This window comes from Ruditapes philippinarum, unplaced genomic scaffold (genome assembly GCF_026571515.1).
Source record: "Ruditapes philippinarum isolate M1 unplaced genomic scaffold, ASM2657151v2 ctg1879_1_1_1_1, whole genome shotgun sequence".
NCBI lineage: Eukaryota > Metazoa > Mollusca > Bivalvia > Venerida > Veneridae > Ruditapes > Ruditapes philippinarum.
In genome coordinates, this window is record NW_026863393.1 from 34,147 (window position 1) to 61,953 (window position 27,807).

General features: G+C 31.8%; 1 protein-coding gene across 2 annotated transcripts; it reads right to left on the reverse strand.

The window, feature by feature from the left end:
• Nucleotides 1-6,013: 6,013 nt before the first annotated feature.
• On the reverse strand, nucleotides 6,014-23,536 carry LOC132721976 (sperm microtubule associated protein 2-like). 2 transcript variants are annotated; one of them, XM_060706362.1, is made up of 5 exons: nucleotides 23,327-23,536; nucleotides 23,175-23,244; nucleotides 17,255-17,319; nucleotides 11,200-11,266; nucleotides 6,014-6,606 (listed from the first exon to the last, which is right to left on the reverse strand). In XM_060706362.1, the coding sequence occupies exons 1-5, from the start codon at nucleotides 23,343-23,345 to the stop codon at nucleotides 6,060-6,062; spliced, it is 768 nt and encodes a 255-aa protein (XP_060562345.1). In that variant the 5' UTR covers nucleotides 23,346-23,536; the 3' UTR covers nucleotides 6,014-6,059. The 2 variants fall into 2 exon arrangements, with proteins under 2 accessions (XP_060562345.1, XP_060562346.1); XM_060706363.1 differs by lacking the exons at nucleotides 23,175-23,244; nucleotides 23,327-23,536 and adding an exon at nucleotides 17,860-18,297.
• Nucleotides 23,537-27,807: the final 4,271 nt, after the last annotated feature.

Genomic DNA, 27,807 nt, shown 5'->3' on the forward strand with positions numbered 1-27,807 from the left:
GGGATAGCGTCTATTATCTGAAGGGATAGTTCTTTAGTCAAAAGCCTGCTCAGACTCCAGTTGTTCTACACTGGTGGCAAGGCTACTAGCAAGCTAAGGATTAAATCACAAAATGCAATAAACCAGGGGATAAAGAAAAATGCAGATTTTTTTCAAAGAGGAAATCTTTTATTTTAATCAAAAACCACAACAAGGAATATCACAAAAAAATATAATACAATATACAAATAATACATTATTGAAAACATCACAGATAAAGCTTTGATAAATATATATATGTAGCTAAAATAGAAACATGATTTTAACAATGACTATATACAAAACAGTAGGTAAAATACATGATTTATGAATATACACACAGGTGGCTTTCTTTACTGAGACAGGTTTGTTAAACCGAACATATATTTTTATTTTCAAAATAATCTTCAGCCTCTTAAAAATATTCTATTTCTTTAACTGTTTTTCTTGTGGAGGAACACCTCAGATGCCCCTCTGTGCATTATATCTGAGTAGTGGAAAGCTTTCTCACATGAAGAATCTACGATGCTTTGGGCGGCTAAAGCCTACAGCGGTGAGAGGCAAGTGGTTTGAAACCAATGATCTAAATCACTTGTCCATGGACACTTCTTTAAAAATATTTCATAAACTCAAGTTTTATTTTATCTTTTACATAGTGAAATAACACACACTATATGAGAACAGCCTCAGCATACTTGTTTTGATACAGTTATGTATTCATATAATATATGTATGTGTATATATTTCAAAAATTTATGTTTTAATTTCAAAAATGTGTCCTGAAATGAGATACAAATGTTCACGTACATCAAGTAAACCATAGCAATTTATCACAAAATTTACTGTACCTTAACAATCATAGTTTACAAAATAAAGGCTGACTTTAAAGCTAAAGAACATCATCAGGCATGTGACATCTAATTATCAGTATGTGACATATAATTGACAAGTGACATAATTATAGGTAAAAAAAAGACAATAGCCATGTAACACCTATATCTCTGTCAATGTCCATATTCTCTAATAGAATACTTAAAGACTTTCCAAAACTAATTAAACTTGGGCAAGATCAGAAATGAACAATCAAGTGAAAAGTAAGCAAAAGCTTATTCAGTGCATAACTAGCAAAAAATATAAATAACTTCTTTCAACTTCTACAACTATGGAAAGCCTATGATAACATTATTACCATATTTTATAAAATGAAATAATGTCAACATTTCTATGCAACAACTATGGAAAGCCTATGCCACCAGTATTGGAAAACAGCAAAAGGCACATGTATGTGTGTTTTAACTACATTGTAATTATTTTTACATGAATTTATTTATTTAGTTCCATATTCACACCCAGTAAATCAAATGTGAGCCTTCCATATTATTGAGCAGGCGTGAAATCTAATAAAACAAGTATCGATAAACATATTACCCTATTGCTATCGTATTATTTTTCTTTGACTATAAAATATCTACTATTAGGGCTGAAGCTAAATTCTCTTCTATTAGTAAAGTGCACCAATAAATAATGTAAAAAATTTGTTAACAATGTGTGTAAATACTGTCTGTAAAAATAATAAACACCTATACTTGGCATAATTATGTGACTAATCTATAATACTGTGATTCAACAATACTGAGCGAAAAGCATTAACAAACAATTTTGATTATTTTAACATTGGATAAAATATATATTTTCATAATCTGTACCCTATACCTCTATTAACCTTTTCCCTTATATAAGCGTGTTTCGACGGCTTTTTGCCCCCCCCCCCCTTTTTGAGGCCTCAAACAGTGAAAAAATGCCCTATTTAGGCCCCAAACACTGTTTTTCGTTTGAGAAATGTTGTTAAAAAAATTGACCATTTTTTCGGCGCCGTCCCCCATCCAAATATTACATCAGGGGGTTGCCAGAAGGGGGATGTGCCCCCTTCTGTTTGGGGGGTTTGAAGGGGGGCGGAGTCCCCCTCATTGCCAAGAAAATTTTGGACTTGTGAGAGGCTTATAATGACCCCAGGTCGATCATAAGGTAACGTGTAACCAACGCTGAAAAGCCTTTGACTCTATCTCAATCCCTTTAGAAGTTGCAGCACTTTGAAATAAATTTTGATGGAAAAAATCGAGGCAAAAAAGTGATTTTTGGCAATTTTGAGATGTCCCCTCGTTGCCATGGTAACAGGAAATTTAAGACTGAGCATGTCGTTACAAAGGCAATTGTCCAGTCAACATTTGTGCCAAGTTTGATTAGTATTGAAGCATTTTTCATAGTTTCATAGCAGTTTGAACTTGTGAGAGGAGGCTTTTCAGTGAAAATGGCCATTTTTCACAATATCATGGGGGAAAGGGTTAATGTGAATTTTTTTCCATATTGAATCAATTTCAAACATTTTCATCTTATGAAAATACATATGATACAAAAATATGACTGATATAATATTAGATATACATTGTTGATTATAAATCAAACCCAGTTGTCTAAGCCATGTCACATGCTTGGGTATACGTATATTGTTAGAAATATATTTCCTAGCATTATTCTTCCTTGCAATGCTTAATTGTCTAGCAGACTTAATAGGTTTGCCTTCTTTATAAAAAGGCCAGTATAAGCCTTGGAAGGTCTCTGTCAGTCCGAGCTTAGCAGTTCAACTTGAACAACTTATAAAAAGACCGTTTTGAGCATTATTCTACATAGGTTCTTTCAGACCCAGACTGGAAAATATCAGGTACACAATGACCACCTTTACTAGACCACTTGTATAAAGCAAAACAAATATGCAGAGCCAGCATATGGAGGTTTGCTGTCTGACCACACAAGATACTGTTGACTGCTAAATTCAATGTACTTTGACAAAGATATCTCTTTGATTTCTTAAATTAAAAGGAAAGTCGATGACAAAAATAGACTTTCTTTGGAGTTTTCCCAGCTAATCCAGGGATAAAAACAAACTTTTACAGTTACAACTTCGAAAATAAGCACAACAAGTTGACTAATCAATTGTGACCGGTAGTTCACAGCTATAACCGTAAAATATTAATGTTTGTACTGGGAGATTTAAGCTTAGATAATTCCATATTTCCCGAGCTACAGATGACATCTGTTCAGCAAGGTGAGTGCCAACAGCCTACCATTGGATTAGCACAGAAGGCAAACCCATTTAGCTCTCTGCAGATACATGTGACATGGCCCAAAGAACACTTTATATCACTTCAAACAAAGATTACATTATTTAATACACTGCCAAAATGAGGAAAACACAAAAAGCAACATTCTCTTGCAAATCCACTAGAAAGTTAGCTGTTTTTTGTATTAACCTAATTTTGGTTCTCATTTTGAAAAAATACTGCCGCTTGTGGTAAAGATGGCGAAAAAAATTATAATAAAGATTAATAATAATTTACATATAGGCCATTCAATAAAATGCTTTGATTTGCGGTCATTTTACATAAAATGCAAAAATAACTATTCTGCTTTACTTTAAATTTGATCTCAAAATATACTTCTACTGAAAATTTCTGCAACACAGTCTTTAAATAAATATGAGTTATATTTCAACCAATCAGACATTTCAGAATAATAGACTGGTTTCAAATTTTGGTGCTTTTATTTTTTGGTTCTGTTTTTTTTCCCCCTAAAAATTCAACTAACAAGGAAAAAGGAAGCAAAAGCTAGATTATTTATGGCCTTAATAACATGATAAAAATATTACAAACAAATATGGAATACTGATAGGGACATCACTATGTGAGGGAAGTTACATATTGCACGTGAAACAGTTAAAAAAAAAACAATAAAAACACAGCAAACCTTATAATTTGATCTGGTGAATTTCTTGCTCTTTTCATATTGTAAAAGCAAAATGTTGTCAATTTTCTTTAAATTTCTTAATATAAATGACAACTTTGGATGTATTTAAAGCAATGGCTTTTTTCAGCGAAGTCTTTCTCCAAATAAGAAATTCCATTCATGAGAATACTAAAAATATCATTCACTGCAATGAAATTATACATGTTATAATCATGCATCATGACTTGGAAAATCGGAAATATATTTCATTGCAGTGAAAATAAAATGGAGTTGTAAATGTTTCTATCAAGAAATTCACCAGATTTTATTTTTGTGCAGCACGTCAAACGTGGAATAATACAACATATATATAACATATATAATTTATAATACAATATATTTTACAATTAATTTCATCAACAGCCTAGCATAATACACTGTGAAAAATCTATAAGTACAAAATAATCATGTAGAACTTGAGCAATAAAAAACAAGATTGTACACACTGCAGTTATCACAGCTTTAAATTACAAATATTTTAACCCTAAACTTACTGAATTAGTAAAATGGATTTTCCCATCCTTGAAATTGGAGCAGTCCATTGAAATTTTAAGGGATTTCTGGATATCAAAATACAAAAATTAAGCTACCACCAGTATAGAGACTGGTCGGACAGCACAACAAAAGTACAAGCTGGCCTGGCTCGAGTCTAGCAGAAAAGGCCAACCACTTTTGTTTCCAGCAGGTTAAGGGTTAAATCTAAATTATAATACCTGTATAATATATTCAAAGGAACAAGAAAAACTTTAATTTCATAAAGCCTGCATTATAAAAGTAAAAACATGCATATTCAAAATAAAAAATAAGTTTCTGGCCTCCATATGTAGTTTTGGGCCTCCATATGTACTTTATAAAACGATAAAAAAAAGTTTGCTTAAAAATCATCATTGACATGCAAAGTGAATTCTGTTACACACAATCACACAAGTCACATATTATATGAAGTACTTAATGCCAAGTGCACATATGATATCAAAAATGAATTCTGGCATTGATAAAACATGTATACTAATTAGCATTTAGTACATTTTATTACTTCATGTTTATAACATCAATTTTGATTGGACAATCATTTATATGATGGTTTATTCTCATGTGCTGCAAGTTAGGAATTTATTTTTGTTATAATCAAGGGAAGTAATCATGCAGTTTTATAAATTTTGCACATTTGGGATGTCATAAAATGGTAAAAAGCAACTACCTAAAAGATAAGCAGATTCATGTAGGTGTCCAGTTAACAGTCAATGGATCAAAGATAAAGCAAAGTAATTAAAACATGAACTTATGCCTAAAATATATAAAATTAAATTGACAAATTAAAATACCATTTAAATACTAAAGCACAATTATAAACTATCCCTGAAGGCTCATGTTTCTCTCTCTCTCTTTTTACCATGAACAAAAAAACAAACCTTTTACAATACAAAATGGCCGCCAATGAGTCTGATTGGACGAAAAAGATAAAACACAGCTAATCTGCAGTTGCTTGTTCCATTATTTTATGTCCCAGTTCACATAATGAAATTAGCCTATCTATATGATGCTGATCATTAGCAAATAACAGTTATATCCCTAAATTGTATTGTTAATTTTGGAACAACCCTTTTAAAAAAAAAAAAAAAATCTGAATATTTAACAAAATATTTCCTTTAAATCTTTTTCTATGTGTCAACTAAAAACTGTAAACGAAACTAAATCCTCACCGAGATCAGTTGAAAACAAGACCACCACCATATTGATGACCTTTTATATCAAGGTCAAATAATTATGGTGTTAAATGCAATTTTTTTCTTTGTGCTACCTTAACCAGTTAAATTTGCAAAAAAAAATTATAGTAAAAAAAAAAATACACAATAAAATCTTCCTCCATGTTTATATATGCAATGGTTAAAAAGCCAATGTTTTAATTTCTATTTAAAGTGAAAGAACGATGATTATTTCATGGTATGTGGTGAAGTGGGTTTGAAGTTCACAAAAATTCTGTCAAGTTTAAGCATATAACAGCATATAACAGAACAATAAGCCCGTGTAAAAAGTGCATACGTTAAAATATTGTATGTCTGTTAGAAACGAACAAAGCAGCATATCATCTTAACTAACTTTAACAACAACAACATATCCTTTCAACAGTGAAAAAAAATAAAAAAATGAAGTGTAGATTTTTAAATTTATCAAATTGATATTTAACAATTTTACAATACTTAGGCAACCTTCTTTTGTCTAACTTTCCTCGGAAGTGGTACACATAACTCATCTACTCTAGGAGTACACCGAGCGCGTTTAGCAGACGGCGAAATTTTATAGGGGTCGTAATCATCTTTTATCATTGTTCTACTTCTTGGACGTGCCAACTGCTGCATTCTTAAAGTGGCGATAGCATTCAATGCCGAATTACCCACAGTCCACTGTATACTTCGCTCATCTTTGAAATCTTTATGATAACTTTTTGATTGTGCTAGTGATTCTATACGCTCAGTGTGAGATGCCTTCATGGCCGCAGGCGAAACCTCATTATACTGACCCCATTCTGTTTCGTAAACTCCATATCGATCCTGGCGTTGCTTTGGTACAGAGAGTTGCTCCAATCTTTGACTTGGCGTTGCCCGTTTGGCCGATTCACTGACATACATGTATGGGGATCGTTCCATTCTGTGATCTAAAAATGATTTGTGTCTGCTCAGTAGTTGAATGCGTTCTGTAGTTGGTGCATTTTTAGCATCTTCTGATACAGGCCACATTGGGGTTATTCTGAAAAAAAATTAAATCACACATAAGTGCATAAACCACTTCCCGACACTTCAATATCAAAAACTGGTTTTCAAAAATGTATTTCATAACAAACACAGCATACTTAAGAACTATGTGTGTAAATACATTTAAACAGTCATTCTTCTGTTGTTTATATATATCACAACATACAACATAAATCGGTAATAAAAAATTCTATTTTTTTAATGTGTGATTAAACTTAAAATTTCCATAACTTACTGCAAAAGAGTTACTTTATTAAAAGTAATTCCCTCCAGAAATACTAAGGAAAATTTTAGTTAATAGTTAAAACTATATGACTACTGTAGTAGAGTTAAGTCAAAATTGATCATTTCATGTGAACCCAATCCCCGTCTACAAAAATGTAGTTGTGGCAACGTATAAATACACAGATGCATGATGGGAATGCATGATGATATTTACAAGAGCCAATAAAAAGGATTTTAATGCACGATGTTATTTACGAGAGCCAATAAAAAAGGGTTTTATATTGATATTCTTAAATAATATATAGAGGTTTAAAGTAAAAAATGATTGAATGAATTCAAATTGTAAGATGAATGCCTGAACTTGATGTGTAATCTGTACCGCATCACAGCTTAATTATGTGCCGAATTGCAGCTTAATTCTGTACCGAAAAACTTGTAATAACATAATTATTACATATTAATAATTTCTTATAATGAAGTGAATGATTGAGTCAATATTATGATATCCGTGAAGTAATCTCCGATACAAAAGTTTTATCCCTCGTGGTAGGTACCAAAAGATTTTCCTCAATTGGTGGCTGTCATTCAATTCACAAACATGTAAATTATTAAACAGTTGATCTAATGCTCCCTGTAAGGTATCTAATCCTTCATGTGTGGTATCTGTTTTTTCTTACTGTTGTAAGACAGGATGTCAAAAATTTGCTGTGGAGTCTTTTGTAAGTACTTTGAAACTTAAAAACAGCCGTTAAGGATTTCCAAACCATTTCTTGCCATTGTAATTCATATGTCAACCAACTTGCTTGTGAAGATTTATATTGAAGACAATTTAAGTTTTAAGTGCACGCAATTAGTGAGAAAACAGTTTTGCAGCAGACTATCTATCAGCTAACTGTGATATCAGTTCTTTGTGCTGATTTGCATGAAAATGTGGTGCAAAATATGTGGCAAAAAATATGTGGTGCTAAATTTGTGGTGTGAAATATGTGGTACAAACTATTTGGTGCAAACTATTTGGTACAGAATGTGTTGTACAAAATGTGTGGTGCAAAATGTGTGGTGCAAAATGTGTTAAGAGCATAAAAAACTATGCACATGAAAATATATTGACAAATCTTGCAAGTTTATTCTTATTTTACTCAGTCCTGTCTTACACTCTTGAATATGATTAATAAATGCAAAACAAATAATATTATGCAAAACTGACCTATAGCACTGAAAAATTCATTACTTTGAACAAAAAAGTGATGTTCTGTAAGAACAAGAGGGCCATGATGGCCCTGAAGTCGCTCACCTGTATAAAGGCCCCCGGAGCGGGGCCAGTTTAAACCCCAGGGCTTTTATTTGAACAAACTTGGTAGACACCCATTAGAAGATGTTTTATGCAAAACATCTAAGGTCTAGCTGGTCAAGTTTTTTCTTTACACATATAGTTAAAAACAATGACACACCTGGGGCAGGGCCAGTTTGGACCCAAGGGCTTTTATTTGAACAAACTTTGTAGACACTTACTAGAAATTGTTTCATGCTTAATAGCTGAACTCTGGGTTTTTTCAAAGAAGATTTTTTAAATTTTTGCTATACACATATAAGGAATATCAATGTCCACCGGGGCGGGGCCAATTTTGACCCCAGGGCTTTTATTTGAACAAACTTTGTAGACACTCACTAGAAGATGCTTCGTGCTTAATATCTAAACTCTAGCTATTTGAGTTTTTTCAAAGAAGATTTTTTTAAATTTTTGTTATACACCTATAAGGAAAATGAATGACCCCGGGGCGGGGCCAATTTTGACCCCAGTGCTTTTATTTGAACAAACTTTGTAGACACTCACTAGAAGATGTTTCATGCTAAATATCTAAGCTCTAGCTCTTTGGGTTCTTTAAAAGAAGATTTTTTAAGTTTTTACTATATGCATATAGGGAAAATCAATGACCCCCCTGGGGCGGGGCCAATTTTGACCCCAGGGCTTTTATTTGAACAAACTTGGTAGACATCCATTAGAAGATGTTTCATGCTAAATATCTTAGCTCTAGCTCTTTGGGTTCTTTAAAAGAAGATTTTTTAAGTTTTTACTATATGCATATAGGGAAAATCAATGACCCGCTGGGGCGGGGCCAATTTTGACCCCAAGGCTTTTATTTGAACAAACTTGGTAGACACTCACTAGAAGATGTTTCATGCCAAATATCTAAGCTCTAGCTCTTTGGGTTTTTTAGAAGAAGATATTCAAAGTTTTTTCTTTTGGTTGCCATGGCAACCAGAGTTCTGCATGGAATGGAATTCTTTGAACAACTTTGTTAAGGCTTCACACAAGGAGCATCCCTGTGAAGTTTCATTATGATCTGCCTTATGGTTTTAGAGGAGATGTCGTTTTAAAAGTGTGAACGGACAAGTCGGACGACGTACGACAGACGAAGAGTGATCCTAATAGCTCACCCTGAGCATATGCTCAGGTGAGCTAAAAATAGTTTGCACATTAAAAGGAAAATAATTTTCAAAAACTTAAAACCAAAAAAAATATGAGAAAAGCCTTCAGAAAAACTGTGACAATTATGTCATAAGACTAAAAGCCACTGAATTAGCACTGATTGTTCCCATTTCAAAAGAATGTTCACCATTTTGTAACATATCTTTCCACATTACTTCAAATCATAAAGCTCAATTTTATAACCGAAAAGGTCGTTTCTTTGACTTCTTCTTTTCCGGTGGTTTTGTCCGTCTTTTACTTTCCACCGGAAGACAAAGTTCTTTAAGTCGTGGTGTACATTTTGCTCTCAAAGCTTTCTGCGACACTTTATAAGCATTATAGATTTCTTGCATATCCAATTTGCTTCTTGGATTTGACAGCTCGGTCAATCGTTTTGATATAGATGCTTTTAAGGCACCTGATTTTACAGCAAAAGGATCCTGTCTTAACAGAAAATCATCAGTCTCAAGAGGATCAAGGCGTGGAACAGATATCGCTAGAAGACGCTTGCTTATTGGCACATAAAACCTAGCCTCTTCCGGTATAAATGGTAACTTTGTCTCCTCGATAAAATTCCGGTTAAACCGGTTCATTTCTTGCTCTTGGGTGTACCTTGGTATAGCGAGACGTTCAAAACTTGCCGTAAGTTTCGCTGTCAGGGCCTTCTCATTCACAGGAACTGGTTGGGGACGATCAAATTGATAATATGGCGAGAGCAAGTTAGGCAGACTTATTGCTTTGATATGTTCCGATGCTATAGCGTTTAATGCTGATTTACTTACAGAAGCTGGTGACGGTCTGAAACATGGTGGATGAGAGATGAATGATAAATGAGCCGCGTCACGACAAAACCAACATAATCAGTTTGCGACCAGAATGGATCCACACCAGCCTGCGCCTCCATGCAGTCTGATCAGGATCCATGCTGTTTGCTTACCAACTCTATTACAAGTAGAGAAACTGAAAGCCAGAGGCTAGCATATTATAATTTTATTCAATAAATTCAGTATTGAGCCTACACTCATTCAATATCCTCTATATCTGATACTCTAAAGTCTTATATAACTCCAAACTAAGTCCTTGTAATGATAACATTAAAATTGTTATTTATGACTAAATACCCTAGCTTTTAGGATCATAACCTCTTTACAAACAACATACAATTATTTTATTTTCCCATTCTTATTTAGAATTGAATTCTAGTTTTGACATCATGACCTTATTATTAGACCGTTCAAAGTATTAAATCTCTCAATACTCTATGTACTTTCTTCAAATAAATCACCATCAATTAACTTTTCGGAATGAAAAATGTTCTTTTAGTTTATCTTAGCAACAAAAGAAAATTTAAGCCAAGATTTAAAGCGTGTGAATTTTATGAATAATATCAAATTTAGTCGTTCAATCTTTGCACTTAACTTATCAGTAACAACTTACAAGTCTTTTTCATTTGAAAAGGTTGACTGTTATACCATACATTTTCGAGTATCAGTCCAAGCATTATCTATATATATTATAAGATAGACCTTTAATCCTAACAAAGCTATCCAAAATGATAACCATTTTTAAATCTAAGTCACTTGGTATCTCAACCTCATTTCAAGTGCTTGATTGCTTTAATTTCAGCTCTGGTCGTAATTTTTGTCAAAAACTGACAAAGTAAGCTGCTTTTTGTTGCTGCAAACATAATAATTATGACCTAAATCCCTTTCCAAAAAGCACAAAATTACTTATTAGACGGTCTTTTTTCCCTTCAATCTTTTTTTCCTTCAAATGTTAAGGATTTTTCTTTTTCTGCATGTCTAATTACCATAGATATAATGGGTGGATTATTGGGTTATTTAAAAATTTTGGTTAATAATTTATTATCATAATTATTCATATATAATATACCTGTCACCCATCCAGTGCTTGCTCGGAGGTCTATGCCTTGCCAGTTCTTGAACACGTGGTGTAGCAGCTACAAAAATAGAAAAAGGAAACTAGTTACAATGGTTATAAAATTAAATTTCATCTGCCTTTTCTTTTTTGGTCGGGTTTTTACGTCGCACCAATGCTGTATAGGTCATATACTATAATAGTGACTTTCAAGCTTTACCGGTAGAGGAAGACCTCAGGTGCCATTCAGTGCATTACTTCAGGTGCAAACAGGCACCCACAGAGAACCAACAATGTTTTGTAAGCTAGGTTGATAGCTTACTCAGAGGAAGCTAGGTTGATAGCTTACTCAGAGGACAGAATCCTTGGTGGGTTTCAAACCCAAAGCTGAAACCAACATTACAGTTCTTTGCATCCAGAAAGAAAATAACCCATTAAAGTATTTATATGAAAGAATAATTTGTTTGTCAAATGTTCGTGAAAGCAAGCAACATGGTCTACACTGGTTGCATGAATACTTTCATTCTCTACAAGCTGTGTATTCTTCACAAGCTGCAAAGGTTAAGTGTTAAACCCGCATAATGCAGCAACATAATATTTTGTTAAGGAATATTTCATTCTGTGTACTGGGAAACAATAAAATAATTGAACTTATGTATTTGTTTCATAATTTTTTACCAGATATCTTGGCTTTGGAACACTATTGGAACCGTTGGAGAATTGATCCCTGATCACAATTTTTAGTTAAAAATACTTATACAACAGCAACAAGAGCACCACTAGGCGGAGCATTATATGCCCGAAAGTACTTTAGCTGTAGGTTGATTAATGCTTGATTTATTGAGCGAAAACTGTTTCCAGTTTAAAGATGATAGTAACCTTGATCTTTGACCTTGTGACTCCAAAATCAATAGGGGTCTTCTACCCAATATTGACAATCATCCTATGAAGTTTGAAAACTGTGGGCCAAATGGAACTTAAGTTATGCTCCGGAAACCATTTTCAGTATTAAGGTAATAGTGACCTTGACCTTTGACCTTGTGACCCTAAAATCAATAGGGGTCTTCTACCCAATATGGACAATCATCCTATAAAGTTTGAATACAGTGGGCCAAATGAAACCTAAGTTATGCTCCGGAAACCATTTTCAGTATTTAGCTAATAGTGACCTTGACCTTTGACCTTGTGACCCTAAAATCAATAGGGGTCTTCTACCAAATGTGGACAATCATCCTTTGAAGTTTAAAACTGTGGGCCAAATGGAACTTAAGTTATGCTCCAGAAACCATTTTCAGTTTTACTGTAATAGTGACCTTGACCTTTGACCCTGTGACCCAAAAATCTCAGGTCTTCTACCCAATATGGGCAATCATCTTATGAAGTTTGAATACTGTGGGCCAATTTATTATGGAACTTAAGTTATGCTGTGGAAACCATTTTCAGTTTTACGGTAATAGTGACCTTGACCTTTGACCTAGTGACCCCAAAATCAATTGGGGTCTTCTACCCAATACGGACAATCATCCTATGAAGTTTAAAAACTGTGGGCCAAATGGAACTTAAGTTATGCTGCGGAAACCATTTTCAGGTTTACGGTAATAGTGACCTTGACCTTTGACCTTGTGACCCCAAAATCTGTAGGGGTCTTCTACTCAATATGGGCAATCATCCTATGAAGTTTGAATACTGTGGGGCAAATGGAACTTTAGTTATGCTCCGGAAACCAAACTGCTAAAGACGGACGGACAGACGGACGCCAGGGGGTATAACATAATATGCCCGAAATTCTTTCGGGCATATAAAAACTATATATATTGATAGAATGTTAATATTTTCAAACTTTTACACTATAAATATACTTAACCCTAATACCACGCCTAAATGATCTTAAAAGGACTTCCATCTTTCAATCTGGACCACACCATTTATCATTTTAGGCAAAACTTTCAAAATATATACACGATTGCTAAAATTCGAAACAATACCCTTTAAATGGTGGTATTTTTATGTACTTTTTGAGTTGCCAAATGATGATGGAGGTCTATGTCTTGCCAGCACTGGTCATACTGAACTATGATCAGACAGCAGTGATCTTGGTCCATACTGGTCAAACTGGTAAATTTAGTTGCCATAAATTAACTTGACAGATGCCAAAAACCAATGTTATAACAATTTTTTCCTTCACTTTATCTGACGGTATTTCAGGACGCCTATTTCACCTTAATCTCTTTATACATTTAATCCTTTTATCTGATAATCCTACACAAACCTGTCATGAATATTTAAACAGCTTTAAATAGATTTATTTATTTCTCGTATTGATTACCAATTGATTCTAAAACCTTATGAAAAGGTCGTTTAAACAGACCTTAATATTGTCACAACATATCTGTCTGGGTTGGGAAATTTTAAAAGTACAATTATTTCATTTTCTCTTTTTAATATACATTTTAATTGAATAGGATTTCAATTCAAATGTCTTTAATGGCTTTCTAAAGCTTTCATCCTAAAGCCTTTACACCTATTTGGTATACAATTCATTCATCTTTGAGACCTTTTTATCCCAAATTAATATTTTGAGTGCAAAAATGGACCTCAATGATCCAGTCTATAGATTTAACACCTTAAATGTCCCATTAATACATGTACCTACATTATGAGAACGTTTTGACATCCATTTTCAGGGCATTGAATGTCCCTAAAGTTTATGTTTTTAGGACATTAATGTTCACAGACAATATCTTTAGGCGATGCTCAATCCTAATCTATGTTTTAAAGACCTTAAACTTAATCTTTATATTTATGGCATTAAAATGATATAATTATCTAACTTATTAATTGAATATAAATATTTTATTTTATTTTATTATACTGCATTATATTATAGGAACTAAAAGTAACAATCATAATATTTATGTTTCTTGCTATTTTGTCAGATTTCATTTTGAGACTAATCCCCGAAAATGATGAATGGTTTTGTCCAGACTGAAAGATGGACTGTTCTATTTAAGATATTTATTAGAATAAGGGTTAAATATCCAACTCACTTTATACCTAGTAAAGAATTAACAGGGCTACATATTAGTCATTTAATTTCCCTTAGAAATACTTGCTAGTGCTTCACATTTACCGAAAAACGTAACTAAGTTTTATATATACATGTATACATAATATAAGATTACTTCAAATACTCAGCTAACAGACTGACTGAATGTGCATATTTTAATGTAAACTATTGAAAGAAATATAAATCAAACTCATTATGGAATAACTGCTATCGATTCCTGCTTTATGAATTCTATGTAGGGGGGCATTAAGTTTGTACTGTAATTCATTTCAATAGCAGCATGTAGTTAGCCAATCAATTATAAAACAATGGTGATGTCAAACTGGAAATTATTTCCCTACACCATACATTGTAATATGACAAATGTCAACAAGTTCCATTATTTCCCTACACCATACCATGCATTATGACAAATGTCAACAAATTTTCCAATTTTAATTTAAATTATATAATTGTTCAAATGAAAAAGTTTTAATTACAGATCAGCTTGTACTTTGTATACCTTTATACTGTATGCATAAAGAATCCTTATTATAACATTTAATAAGAAAATTAATTTTAATATCGACTTCTGTGGAACTTGGATAGATTTTGAGTTTTAATTCAGGTGTGGCACACAATCACACAGACATGCTCTGACTTGGGAATGGTACAAAAATTTTAGCATTAAAGCAGCACACCTCCAGATTCATGCTAATTTTTAAGAAACTTTTGAAAACGTATTTGAAAGTAAATATTGTGAAGTAACCAAAAGGAAGCAATTTACACATTACAAACAACACACAACCCACATAAATTACCAAAATTAGGTCAAAGTGTTCAAAAATAGCTTGTACTGGGTTAGTAACGCAGTAGCAACATGGTTACAAATACAGAACAAGAGCTGTCGGTAGGACAGCAACGCTCGACTATTCTTAGTGCTTGATAGTAAAAAAAATGCTTGATAGAGTTACCTCCTCCTGTTTTCAGGTTGGGGTCATGATGGTGAACAAGTGTGCAAAGTTTCAAAGCCATATGTCAATGGACTTTGAAAATATTTGAACTATTACAAAAACTTTAACGTAAATTCTAAGTCGAAAAAGGGGCATAATTCTGTCAAAATGCTTGATAGAGTTACCTCCTCCTGTTTACAGGTTGGGGTCATGATGGTGAACAAGTGTGCAAAGTTTCAAAGCCATATGTCAATGGACTTTGAAAATATTTGAACTATTACAAAAACTTTAACGTAAATTCTAAGTCGAAAAAGGGGCATAATTCTGTCAAAATGCTTGATAGAATTACCTCCTCCTGTCTACAGGTTGGGGTCATGATGGTGAACAAGTGTGCAAAGTTTCAAAGCCATATGTCTATGGACTTTGAAAATATTTGAACTATTACAAAAACTTTAACATAAGTGGTTACGCCGACGCTCGGGTGACTGCAATAGCTCTACTTATTCTTATCGAATAGTCGAGCTAAAAATCAATCATTACTGGTAATCAAACATACATGTAAATCATTACTTATATTTTGAATCTTTTTTACTTTTCCTAAAATCTTCGTACATTTTCATCAAGTTTGATTTGATGGAAATATTTTGACTCATCTGGAGGCATGCAGCTTTAATTAAAGTATAAAGCTAGTTGGACTGCACAGACATACAGGCTGGCAGGCTGAGCTCTCGATCCTCCTTTTAGTGCAGTTATTGGGCACTATTTTCAGCCATTTTCAAGCCAATCAAAACCATATATGACTAATACAAGGATTGGACAAGTGGTAGTTTATCAAACTGGTTGTATCCATATATTTTTTAATAATATTAACTATTGACTCTACGATGTGCAGCAAAGATTTGCCTGGAATTACAAGGAAAAAAAATATGAACTCGTATTTTTTATGGTAGACATGTATTTATAAAATGATTTTATTCAACTTGTTCAACAAATTTAGTATTAATCCTCAACTTATTTCACTATTATTTAAATAATTATGTTATAGTTCTGCGATTTAAACATGCTGTTTGAAATTAGACTCAAAGTGCATTTCATTTTTGTTATTCTTCATTTTGAAGAGTACCCTATATTTAAATCTCCTACACTGAAGATTTCTTGAAGCTTGCCAATATACAAATAGTTTTGATTGATCTTTAAGAAATGTAGCCAAAGGTTGCACTTTATCAATCTAATGTGATTAAGAAGAATTTTAATCAAAGTTTAAACCCCACACCATTGTAACTTATTCTTTGACACCATTGAGTTAAAACATTATTGCGGCAGAAGCGTATATAATGCATAATTATAGACATCAAAAAGGAATACCAAAAATACTACACAGTGGAAAAGGTGTTGGCATTGAGAAAAATGCATATTCATGCTTTAATGAGTAGTTTCTTTATAGCATATAGCTTTGTCATGTGATTTAAAATGAGATAAAAGTATCTGATCTATCTATAACTTGAAAACTTGAAATAGGCAATCAACACTTAACAGTCAAGAATTTTGTGATTCATCAAAAATTCCTTCAGTTTTCATACTTTCTTTTTCTTTTATAAAAATTTCACATAAAAATGAAATAAAGAAAAAAATCATATCTGGAAAAGATCTTTGATGGACTCCACATAAGTCATAAAGAAGTTATATATTTCTTCTCTTTCTAGTGGCAATAACTTCCTATAGGCCAAGGCCTATGTTTTTAAAAAAAACAAATTTCACTTCATGTACCCTAAATTTCTCATTATGCCTCTGACCATACCTTAAAAGTACTTAATATAAGCCAAAAGGCCCCTGCCGATAATCCAGAGCCAAAAGTGTCTTGCAGGTGCATGCCCCTAAACCCTCCTAAATAATGGTCTACATTAGACCAAGCTTCAACCATGTATTCAATAGATATTGTTAACTTTTGAAATATCACAATAATATTTATCAATTTTCAAAACTTAATTCAAATCACCCAGCTAATGGTTAAGAGTTAAGGTTACATTTGCTGGTCAAATGTCATTACATAATTTATGTAAATTATACTCACTGATTTCTGTTGTTCCATTTGGACCTGGTCTTGGTGGTACATAGTCAACCCAGTAAACTGACCGTCTGCAACAAAAAATAAAAAAAAAATATTTAAAAAATGTATGTATCAATCTGTTAAGTTCTTGTGCTTTGTATTTTGAAATAGGCTCAATATTTTCAATATCGCAAAGAAACAGCCAAACAATTATTAGGTAAGAGTGCCCAGCTGGTGATAATGATAAGATGATGGTAATAGGTATGTTAACATTGAAAAGAGATTAATGATGATGATCTGACAGTGGCAGAAATGATGATTATCAAAATGATATTGATAATGCTGGTGGTGATGAAAATGAGGATGACAATGACGATAATGATGATGATGACAACGATGATGATGAGGAGGAGGAGGACAACAACGGTAATGATGATGATAACTAAGGCAGCATTGATGATAATCACCATGATGATGATGAACACTCAGGAAACTACTGACAGTTGGTTAGATATCAGTAAAACATTGATGAGCTAGCTGGAAAGATGGAATTTTATTAAGAATGAATGATAAAAATAAAAATAAAATTCTGCAGCTTTGATTGAACTAAAATAGGAAAGAGTATTTACCTACACTGGTTCAGGCCTAACTGATGTAAAGTCAATGTTCTAGTCGACATGTTAATAAACTTTAACTCTTGTTCAACCTTATAATACCTTCTCCCTTGTGACAAGATTCAAATGAAAATCAAATCCTTTAATGACTAGTCCCTGAATATCACAATCTGTCTTTGATAACTCATATGTTAATTAGATCTTCATCACTCCAGCTTCTATTCACATAACAACTTCTCCCTCATGAGACAAAGTTTGAAAATCCTTATGCAATGGTATCTTTGTTTTGTTTATGTTACTAATTTTGTAACTAATTAAGTAAATTAGACTTTATACACACAGCAGTCCCTTTTTAATTATCTGTCAAATTCAATCAAAAGAAATTATAAACAAATCCAAATATTTGTTGATTTTTTTTCTTCTTTGAACTCTTTCACAAACAAGAATTATGTTCTCCTAAATTTCCTTTTACAGAACCTTAGTCCTAGGATATTAAAATTGGTCCAAAGACTAAACCGAATGTTCTTCAAAGTTTAACATAATTCCCACAGTCAAATTTTATTGTTTTCTATCTATAAGTCATTGTTAAATTGATAATAGCCACCGATTTATTCTTTACTACATATTTAAAACCCATGCAACTCCAAAGAAGATGTGCTAAAACGCCCTATGTTTCATTCAAATTGTAAGCAATTTAGCGTGTAATTATAGTATTTTTTAACTATAACATATTATAATAGTACCTTTTGATGCAGCCTGCTAAACTGAACTAAATTGTATAATACCTCTGCATAATTTAAGACAGTTTAGCATTTTCAATGAGATAGTTACAGGCTCGATCTTATCACATGATTTAAATAAATCATATAAGCATAAAAGACCGCGATAAAGTTTATTAACAATGTGTGAAGATTTTTTGCCTAATTAGCAACTTAAATAGTTCAATTGTGATAAAACTATACATGAACAAGTATGCGAAAATGTGCGTCTAGCCTTATTCATATTATTTTAATACATTCTTAATTGTTCTTCTTTGATTTTAACAAATACAGTACAAAATTGTTCACAGTTTTGTTAGTATAGTTTAGTTTAAATTTAGTTTATAAAGAATTTCATTTTAGTTTAATTGTGTAAGGCATGGCCAAGTGCTTAATGCATCAAATTAGTAATCTAAGAATTGCCGACTGCTTGGGATCAAATCCCGTTGTTTCCTTGAGCAAGAAACTTTACACTCATATTGCTTAGTACTGGTTGGTTCCAAGAGTTCAATCAGATTGTAGCTTCCAACACAATTTCTAATTAAAAAATTCATATATACTAAACTAAGGAAGCTGTAAGCTTATAGACACACTATGTACAACTGTAACTTATAATCCTTATCTGGCTAAATTTTTTAATTGACTTGTCAGCTTTCAATCTTGGACAGTCTATAAGTGCAAAAAACTAAAATGGAGCTCCAAATGACTACTTGTAAGACAACATTGATGTCAAGGTCGACCCTAAACTTAATTATTACTGGCAGCAAAGGTTTAACATATCTAGTTGCCATCAAAGATAAAATAATTTTTGTAATATGTCAGCCGTTGGTCAACCTTAACGCCTTTTCTTGGACAATAAACTAGCCAGTTAAAATTACCAATTTCATCCACAATAATGATCTACTACTAATCCTGCATGATTTCTGAGTCAGCGGTGAAATTTCACCACACCCCAGGTTCGAACCAGTAACCCCTGGACTTAAAATCCAATGAGTCTCACTATTGAGATAAATGAGCGACATACAAAAAGCACTTATCAAATATATCAACAACAACCTTCTTATGTAATCTTATCTATTTCTTTTTTCTTTCGGGGACAAAACATATCACATTATTGACTTATCAATGCTGTATAATATTATACTGCCACTTCTTTAATCTTATAATCTAAAATCTCTCAACTAAACAAAATAATTTACTTTACGCTATCAAACAATCCTGCAGACATAGAATAAACTAGAATGGTTTAACAAATTGGCCTTAAAATGGCATTTAGATAAACAAATACTCTTTTTTATCAAAGCACTTGGCTTAATGCCTTTATTTATATGTATTTATGATTTAAACTTGGTTTTCTTTTAACTGTACATACTGTTACGATTATTAAGTCACTTGACCCATAAATTTCATTTATTTTTTTCTGTTTGTTTTTAACAGACAGGACAAGTTTATGGATTGATGAGCAAAAATTAATATATAAGTAATTTATGAATAAACCAATATTATAACCATTATTATAACAAGATTGGAATTATTTTTTCATCCCTCTGAGGCCAAAATGGATAAAACTCAAAAGCGGTAAAAAAAGTATAAAAAAATAATAATTCAAAAGTGGTAAAAAGTAACTGGCTAAACACTTAAATAAATGTAACTTATACAATACAATGCATGATTGAAATGGCAAGTGACATGTCTTTTAGAACCAGCGTGTGCTTCCCTCAAAACTTACAAACTTTGATTTGAACCATACTAACGTTGATATCCAAAGTACCGGTATAGAGCCAAGCCAAGTATGCGCATCTGTGCAGTCTGACCAGGTTCTATACTGTTTACAGCTCAGTTTTGTACTTTCATACTCAAATCCCTTAATTTTCTCATGAACAGAACTGGTTCAAAATTGAAAAACAGGGCACTACTATCATACAAATAAAACAGGTTAAGGGAGACTGTACCAATGAACTCAGGCAGGCCTGGTTATACACAAGTTAACTATTCAAGACATTGCCATTACCATTATTAACATTCAAAATATTTAATAATGAATAGATCTATGTGACTTATTTAAAAATTAATTAATGAGACAGTTTTGTGCCATCATTCTTTTTTAAGTGACATTATGCCCATCCAAGAGTATATAGTGAGTGAATATCAAAATATGTTTTCATTTTGCCATAATTCCTTTTACTTCACATAAACAATAAATAATGCACAGATCCAAATAAAATTTCAGTAAATATCTATAAGAATTTACCTAGAATGCTCAGTTTATAAAAAGAATGGGACAGTCTTTTTATATTTTAGGCAGATTTGTAATTTTATCCTGAATGTTTTCCAATATCAACAGTTGGTCAAACACCATTTTAGCAGTCAATCTTTTGAAATATAAAGTCAATTCAGCTCAACTTGACTATAAAAATATGAGCATGTCCTCTGTCAAAATAGCAAAATCTATGCTTGACTGTAGTGTACTATAAACCATTTGAGCCGCATCACGACAAAACCAACATAATGGGGTTTGCGACCAGCATGGATCCAGACCAGCCTGCACATCCGCGCAGTCTGATCAGGATCCATGCTGTTTGCTATCAGTTTCTCTACTTGTAATAGGGTTTGTAAGCGAACAGCATGGATCCTAATCAGACTGCGCGGATGCGCAGGCTGGTCTGGATCCATGCTGGTCGCAAACCCATTATGTTGGTTTTGTCATGACACGGCTCATTTCAATTATTTCAATCAACAAGATCAATGCTGAAAAAAGTCTTTTCACTATTCAAAAATGTATAGCAACTAAAACCTGTTGTTTATTATACCCTTAAATGACCAGTGACAAATATGGAGCAATTTAAACAAGTTAAAAGCTAAAAATTTCAATCAACTTGACAAGTAACTTTGATAATACTAAAATAGCAACATATAAAATGGCAATGATCTTTGTAATGGTAAAGGTATTGAGAAGAAAAACTATTAAAAATATAATTACTTCCTATATTCAAATAAGCTGAACAGTATTTTCATTATTTGAAAAATATTGTTCTAGGTGTTCAGTAGTCATAAGGATAACAGTTCAAATAGAAATATTTCCCCGCATGAAAATAAATAAAATTCCATTTACATTCTGAACAATAAATGTTTTAAAAACTTGTTTTTACTTCAATCCATTTACTAAATAAATTGAAATGCCACAATAAGCAAACCATTAAAATGGTTAAATGAAATGTGATATCGGGTTTCAGTTTTTTTTCAATACTCGCTAAACAAAAAAACACAATGGTTTTATGACAGTAATATACAGTTCCAATGTAAAGTATTTTATAGTTGTTAAGATAAACAAAATTACAACTAAAACTTTCTATAAAGTGTAATTGATGCTTTTAAGAGAAATCAATTTTTCAAATATCTATAAAAGGTTTTCAACAATACCATATGTTCAGAATGTATATCATGACTTTAATTGTTTCTTTTACTTAAAAGTACAAAATTTTAAGAATTAGTACTTTAAAAAATTTTTTTTTCAGCGGGAAAAAAAAATTTAAATTTTATATTTTTTTCTTTATGAAAAAAAAATTTTATTTTTTTTGGGCCCAAAAAAAAAATAAATGATTTTGAATGTGTTTAAATAGAAAAAACCCATCTCGGGGTCCATTCATTTAATTTAGAAAATTATTTTAAATAAAAATTTTGAAAATTTCCCGAGTTAAATTTAAACAATAACAAGCTTTTTTTAAAAAAGGTGAAAAAAAATAAATTTTTTAAAGGGGAAACTAAATATCTTAAAAGAATTTTCTTGAGATATAAAAGAAAAAAAAATAATTACCAAAATAACTTAATAGACAATGACCCCAGAAAGGATTTGATCATATTGTAATAAATTCAATAAAATTCCTATTGTTTTTTAAGAATAGTTATTTCGCTAAAATAAATACTTTTCAATATTGAAACAAAGAAAGACAAAAGATTTACATCTGTTCTAAATATATGTTCAGCATCCTATTGAAAACCAAACAAATATTTTATAAAAAAAAGAAAAAAAAAAAGAAAGAAAAGTGAACCACAATTCAATAACAATAAAAAAAAAATATTGATTCCATTGAAAATAAAGTAATGAATTTAAAGTTTTATTCTGTATTAATTTTTGTTCTGGGTGATAGTGGAATGCTCATACATAAAATAGCAAAATAGCTCAACTTGTAATAGATTCTACAATTAGTTGTTGAACCTGCCTAAGTGTGGTTGCAGCATGACTGAGGAAGGAGAGAAGGGGAGGGGGGAAGGAAGGTGTCAAAAATATAAATCATTCGATCTACTCAGACTACATATAGAAATATATTTGTACACAAACCCTAAATATGATTATGAAAAGAAATTCAGTCTTTCAGAAATCTTAAACATCACATCAAATTACTTTGTATTTTCTAACTAGATTAATCAAACATAATGAGAATCATAACATTTCTTATTTTCTATAGAGATTTCTACTTTTCTCCGATAAATGGCTTGTGTAAAGAGATAGACTTATTTAAATTACCCCACCCACCAAGAATCAATTCGATTTTCTACTTTCACTTCACTCACCTATCTTCTAGAAACTCTGGTGGCACGCGTTTAGGCTTCGCTAATGTTTCTATCCTACTGCTAGGTTTTTCTGAAAAACAAAAGCACGTCTGTCAGTTAAATGCACAATTATATGATATAAAAAGTGAAAATTACATTGAAAACATAAATACCTTCTGTAGCGGTAGCCATTTTCACGCGAGCAACTCTCACGTGGTTGTTAAGCGTCGCTATGGACGCCAGTCAAACTTTCGCTTATTAGAATTACCTCCCTTGCTGGTAAGTGAAAATGGCGGGAAATAATACGTATTTAAATTTCTTTGCCAAATGAATTGGTCTTTATCACATACACTGCGGCACAGGAGTGTAATAAAGCCATTTAATAAAAACGATATTATCATTTTAACAGTTTACTGTTTTTATTTATATATATGATAAATAGATAATATCATATTCGTGTAGATTCAATACTAAATTTATTGAACTCGTTGAATAAAACAATATTATGCTCGCCAGAGGCTCGCATAATATGATTTTATTCAACTCGTTCAATAAATTTAGTATTAAACTACACTCATTGATGATTCAATATCCTCTATATATAATGGAAGTTCTGTAATATTATGAATAAGTAGGTTGATAGTTTTTAGAATCAGACATACGTAATGTTCGAAAGGATCTATAGATCTATATAGAATCACGGACTTGTTCTAGATCTAATTATTTGATAGAATCTAGTTCTAGATCTAGAATCTACATTGCAAGTTTGTGATAAATGATTCAGTAGACTAGAGTCTAGTATCTATTTATGATAAAATTTATCAGATAAAAGATCTAAGTGTTCTAGAACAGAATATAAAATATATATAAATCGATATCTAAATGTTCATAATAAATCAATAAGAACTTTATCAACAATGTTACATATTGAATTTAAGAAATATTCTATATTCTTGAATATCCTTGGAATGATAGATCTACATTTAGAAAATCTTGAACTAAATTGTTATAAATATTTGAAATAGTTATGGGGTGACCATTGAAGACCAATCTAGATCTACTTTAACTACAATTAGTCATCAAGCATATATAAAACACTTACATGTATGTATGGACCAGTTTTCCGAACATGAACCATTGCACAATCGTACTGTCCGCATCGTAATGTCGCAATCGTACTGTCACAATCATACTGTCAGCATCGTAATGTCACAATCGTACTGTCCGCATCGTAATGTCACAATCGTACTGTCACAATCGTACTGTCACCATCGTACTGTCAAAATCGAACTGTCACAATTGTACTGTCACAATCATATTGTCACAATCGTTTTGTTACCATCGTATATATTGTCACTGTCGTGCAAATATCAGCCTAAGTTATTTACTAATTGCCATCGTACTTTCTTCGCCTGCCAACCTTGAACGGAACCAGGGTGCGGTATAGCAAACACTTTTTTCTATACTCAGCAGCCGGGCTGTCGAACTTGCTGTTTATTTTTTTTATACTTTATGAACCATATTTGACATAATATTCTGTTATTTTAAAAGCTTTGTTTATATAAATTGTTTGTGCTACTATAATATTATATTGTTATATCTAATCAGTGTTTTTCTTTAATATAGTTTATTTAAGCTGGTTTTAAAAGCTCTTAAGAGGTTATCATATGTTGTTAAGCTGCATGCCTCCAGATGAGCCAAAATTATTTCAAGAAAATCAACCTTAAGAAAAAAGAACCAATTTTGTAAGAAAAGTCTGCTGCGTGACTTACGTATTGTAGGGGCCTTTTTGCATATATTCACAGTTTTTGGTAATTAACGTGGATTGAAAGTGTGAATTACTTTCTCTGTTGAATTCAAATTATTTTACAATAATACATTTTCACTTTTGATACATTTTCAGAATTTTCATTAAAAAAAAAGACAAAAAACATTTTTCTGTAGCACATAATATAAAGAAAAAACACCCGACTTTATAAAATAGATATTTCTTGACTTAGCCGAAGGGCCGGAAGTCATCTTGTTGAATTGATTGCGTCAGCATACCCTGAACATTTCTGTCTCTTCTTGTTCGCAGTATTTAAGACATTTTCTACAGTTTTATGAAAATTTAATCCTTTCATAGAATTTTCTAAATTTTTTGTATGATTAGTAAAATTTAATGGCGAATTCAAAAATAAAAAGAAAAAATATGTTGACGTGTTGGATTTTTTGTAAAATGGCAGTTTCCATGGTAACCGTATATCTCAAAACTGTCAAAATAACCAAACTGTGTTATAACAAATTGAAAATGTATAAGATAGCTAAATACACACAACAAGCATTGTTTTATGCAAAGATAACCTTATCCAATGATTCTGTATGAAACAAATGATAAGCTGAACATATTTCTTTAAAAAATGAGTTTTCCATGTTCCTTAACCGAACAAAAAATGAGAAAAATAAACATGAATTCTGTGAATAATTAAAGATATCATAGGATTTTCTATATTTTTTTTTTGTATGTTTTGTAAAATTTAATGACGAATTCAAAAATAAAAAGAAAAATATATGTTGACGTGTTGGATTTTTTTGAAAAATGGCAGTTTCCATGATAACCGTATACCGAAGGGCCGAAATTCATCTTGTTGATAGTGTTTTTTATATAATTTTATCGGTGGTTTTGTATTTTGTATCATATAGTAAGCCTTTGTAGTGATTTTTTTTCAGGGTTGTAGCAGGGGTCCAGGGGCAGGTTGGGTGGGGTGTCCAAACACTGATACTGCCACGTACCTGTGGTTCTTTATTGACATACTTGTTCTTTTACATTTTTTCTTCAAAATAATGGAAGCTGTAAAGCTTTTAATATACTGACATGTTTAAGACGATTTTTGTCCGTAAATTTTTTTTTTCCTCCTTACTTTAATTTTTAAAAATGCAATGATTGCTGACATGGCAACAAAGGAAAATGGAAAATGCGATTAATTTAATAACAATAACTTACGTGTCATTATTTAAATCTACTCATTAATATTCTTTACGGTAACGCAATACCTGTTGCTAGGGGCTCGAATTTTGAAATAACGGTCGTTTTATATCTTTTTTGTTGAATCAGCAAAAATAATCTGAGCCTTCGAAAAGTCACATTTTTGTGGTTACGAGATAATCTCAACATTGTAAAAGGTGAATCAATGATCCTTGAAAAACATCCTGTCCCATCAAGATTTAATATGAAAGATAATATTTGCGATAAATTTTCCCTTTTATGACTTAGTTTTCTAAACATCTGCTTATTCAAAGTCAGTGACTCCAGCAGTTTGTTTACTCTACAGATGACCCTTTCAAAGCGATATTGTCCTAAAACAATAAAGACGTTTCACTTGTTTAATTTTACATGAAAAGAATAATAGTGTACATAACCCACACGAGTAATTAAAAGTAACAAAATGAAATTTCGGAAAAACAAAAATTTTTGGATGGTACCTTTTTCGTGTTATTATTTTTATAAGTTCTAAAGTGGGGGCACAAAAATCATTTCTGAGGCTTAATGTGCCTGCAAGTAGTGCAAAACGTGTAGTAATATGTATAAAGGTAAAGTAGTATTTCGACTTCCATACAAAATACTAAATCACTAATTTCACCAATTGCCATAGAGCAAAAGAAGTATAAGGTAGTTCATCTATATGGCAAATGTGTATTTTTTAGAAACTCAAGTTACCAAAAAATAAAGTAAAATTGAAAGCACTTCCGAGTTTAAGTTGATTTTTTAAAGAAATTTCGACACATTCTGCCATATATTGGCAACGTTAATCCTCCCTTGAAAACATAATTAATTATGCATTTTTTCTATTAATAGAAGTATAGTGAGTAATGTTTTACATAAAAGTATATGTATTCATTACAAATGGACGCAGCTGATCCATGTCATAAAATCTTAAGATTTCCTCCTTCTTTTTTTTTTCTTTTTGTAAAATGCAAATTAGCAGATAAATGAAATAAATATTCTGTGTAACATATGGGTTGAACTATTTTGTTAAAATATTGTCCTTGGCAACATATTTTTGTCTTTATTCGGGTTTATTCCCGTGACGGTGAAACGACGCTTAAATTAATGCGTGATTACAAATATTCTCCGTTAGTCACAGACTTTTGGCGGGAAAAGAACAATGGCCGATACTAATCGACGATATCAATTTCCAACATTCCTTAATGAATACGGTATTATCGTTTTCATAATCGCCGTTATAAAATTTCAAGTTTTTGCACACAGTCGCTCTACTTCTTCTTAAAAGGTTATCGTTTGAAAAGTTTATGATAAATATCAAAACTGTACTCGGTAAAGTGATCTAAGATGAGAACAAAGATGTAAAATACAGTCATTGATGTGAGTTAATTATAACTGCCAGTAGAATAAGCAGCACCGCGGAGCTATCTCGAGGTATCAAGTATCATATCATAGCATATCACTTATTTCAATATTTTCAAAATCAACATAAGCATCATCATACAATGTAATCGTGCAGTGTTATCATCATCATTGTCATCAAGTTTGCAATAATTATTAATATCATGATTATCATAATTTTCATTAGTACTGTTATAATAACTCTATGACTATTAGTATTAGAATTTTTATCGTGATTATCAGCATCTCCATTATTACAGGAAGCCACTA

Coding starts and splice junctions, on each gene's coding strand:
- LOC132721976 (XM_060706362.1), bottom strand. Junction 17,320..23,174: donor CCAGAGTTTCTAGAAGATAG/GTGAGTGAAGTG, acceptor TTTTTGTTGCAG/ACGGTCAGTTTACTGGGTTG. Junction 11,267..17,254: donor AAATGGAACAACAGAAATCA/GTGAGTATAATT, acceptor CTATTTTTGTAG/CTGCTACACCACGTGTTCAA.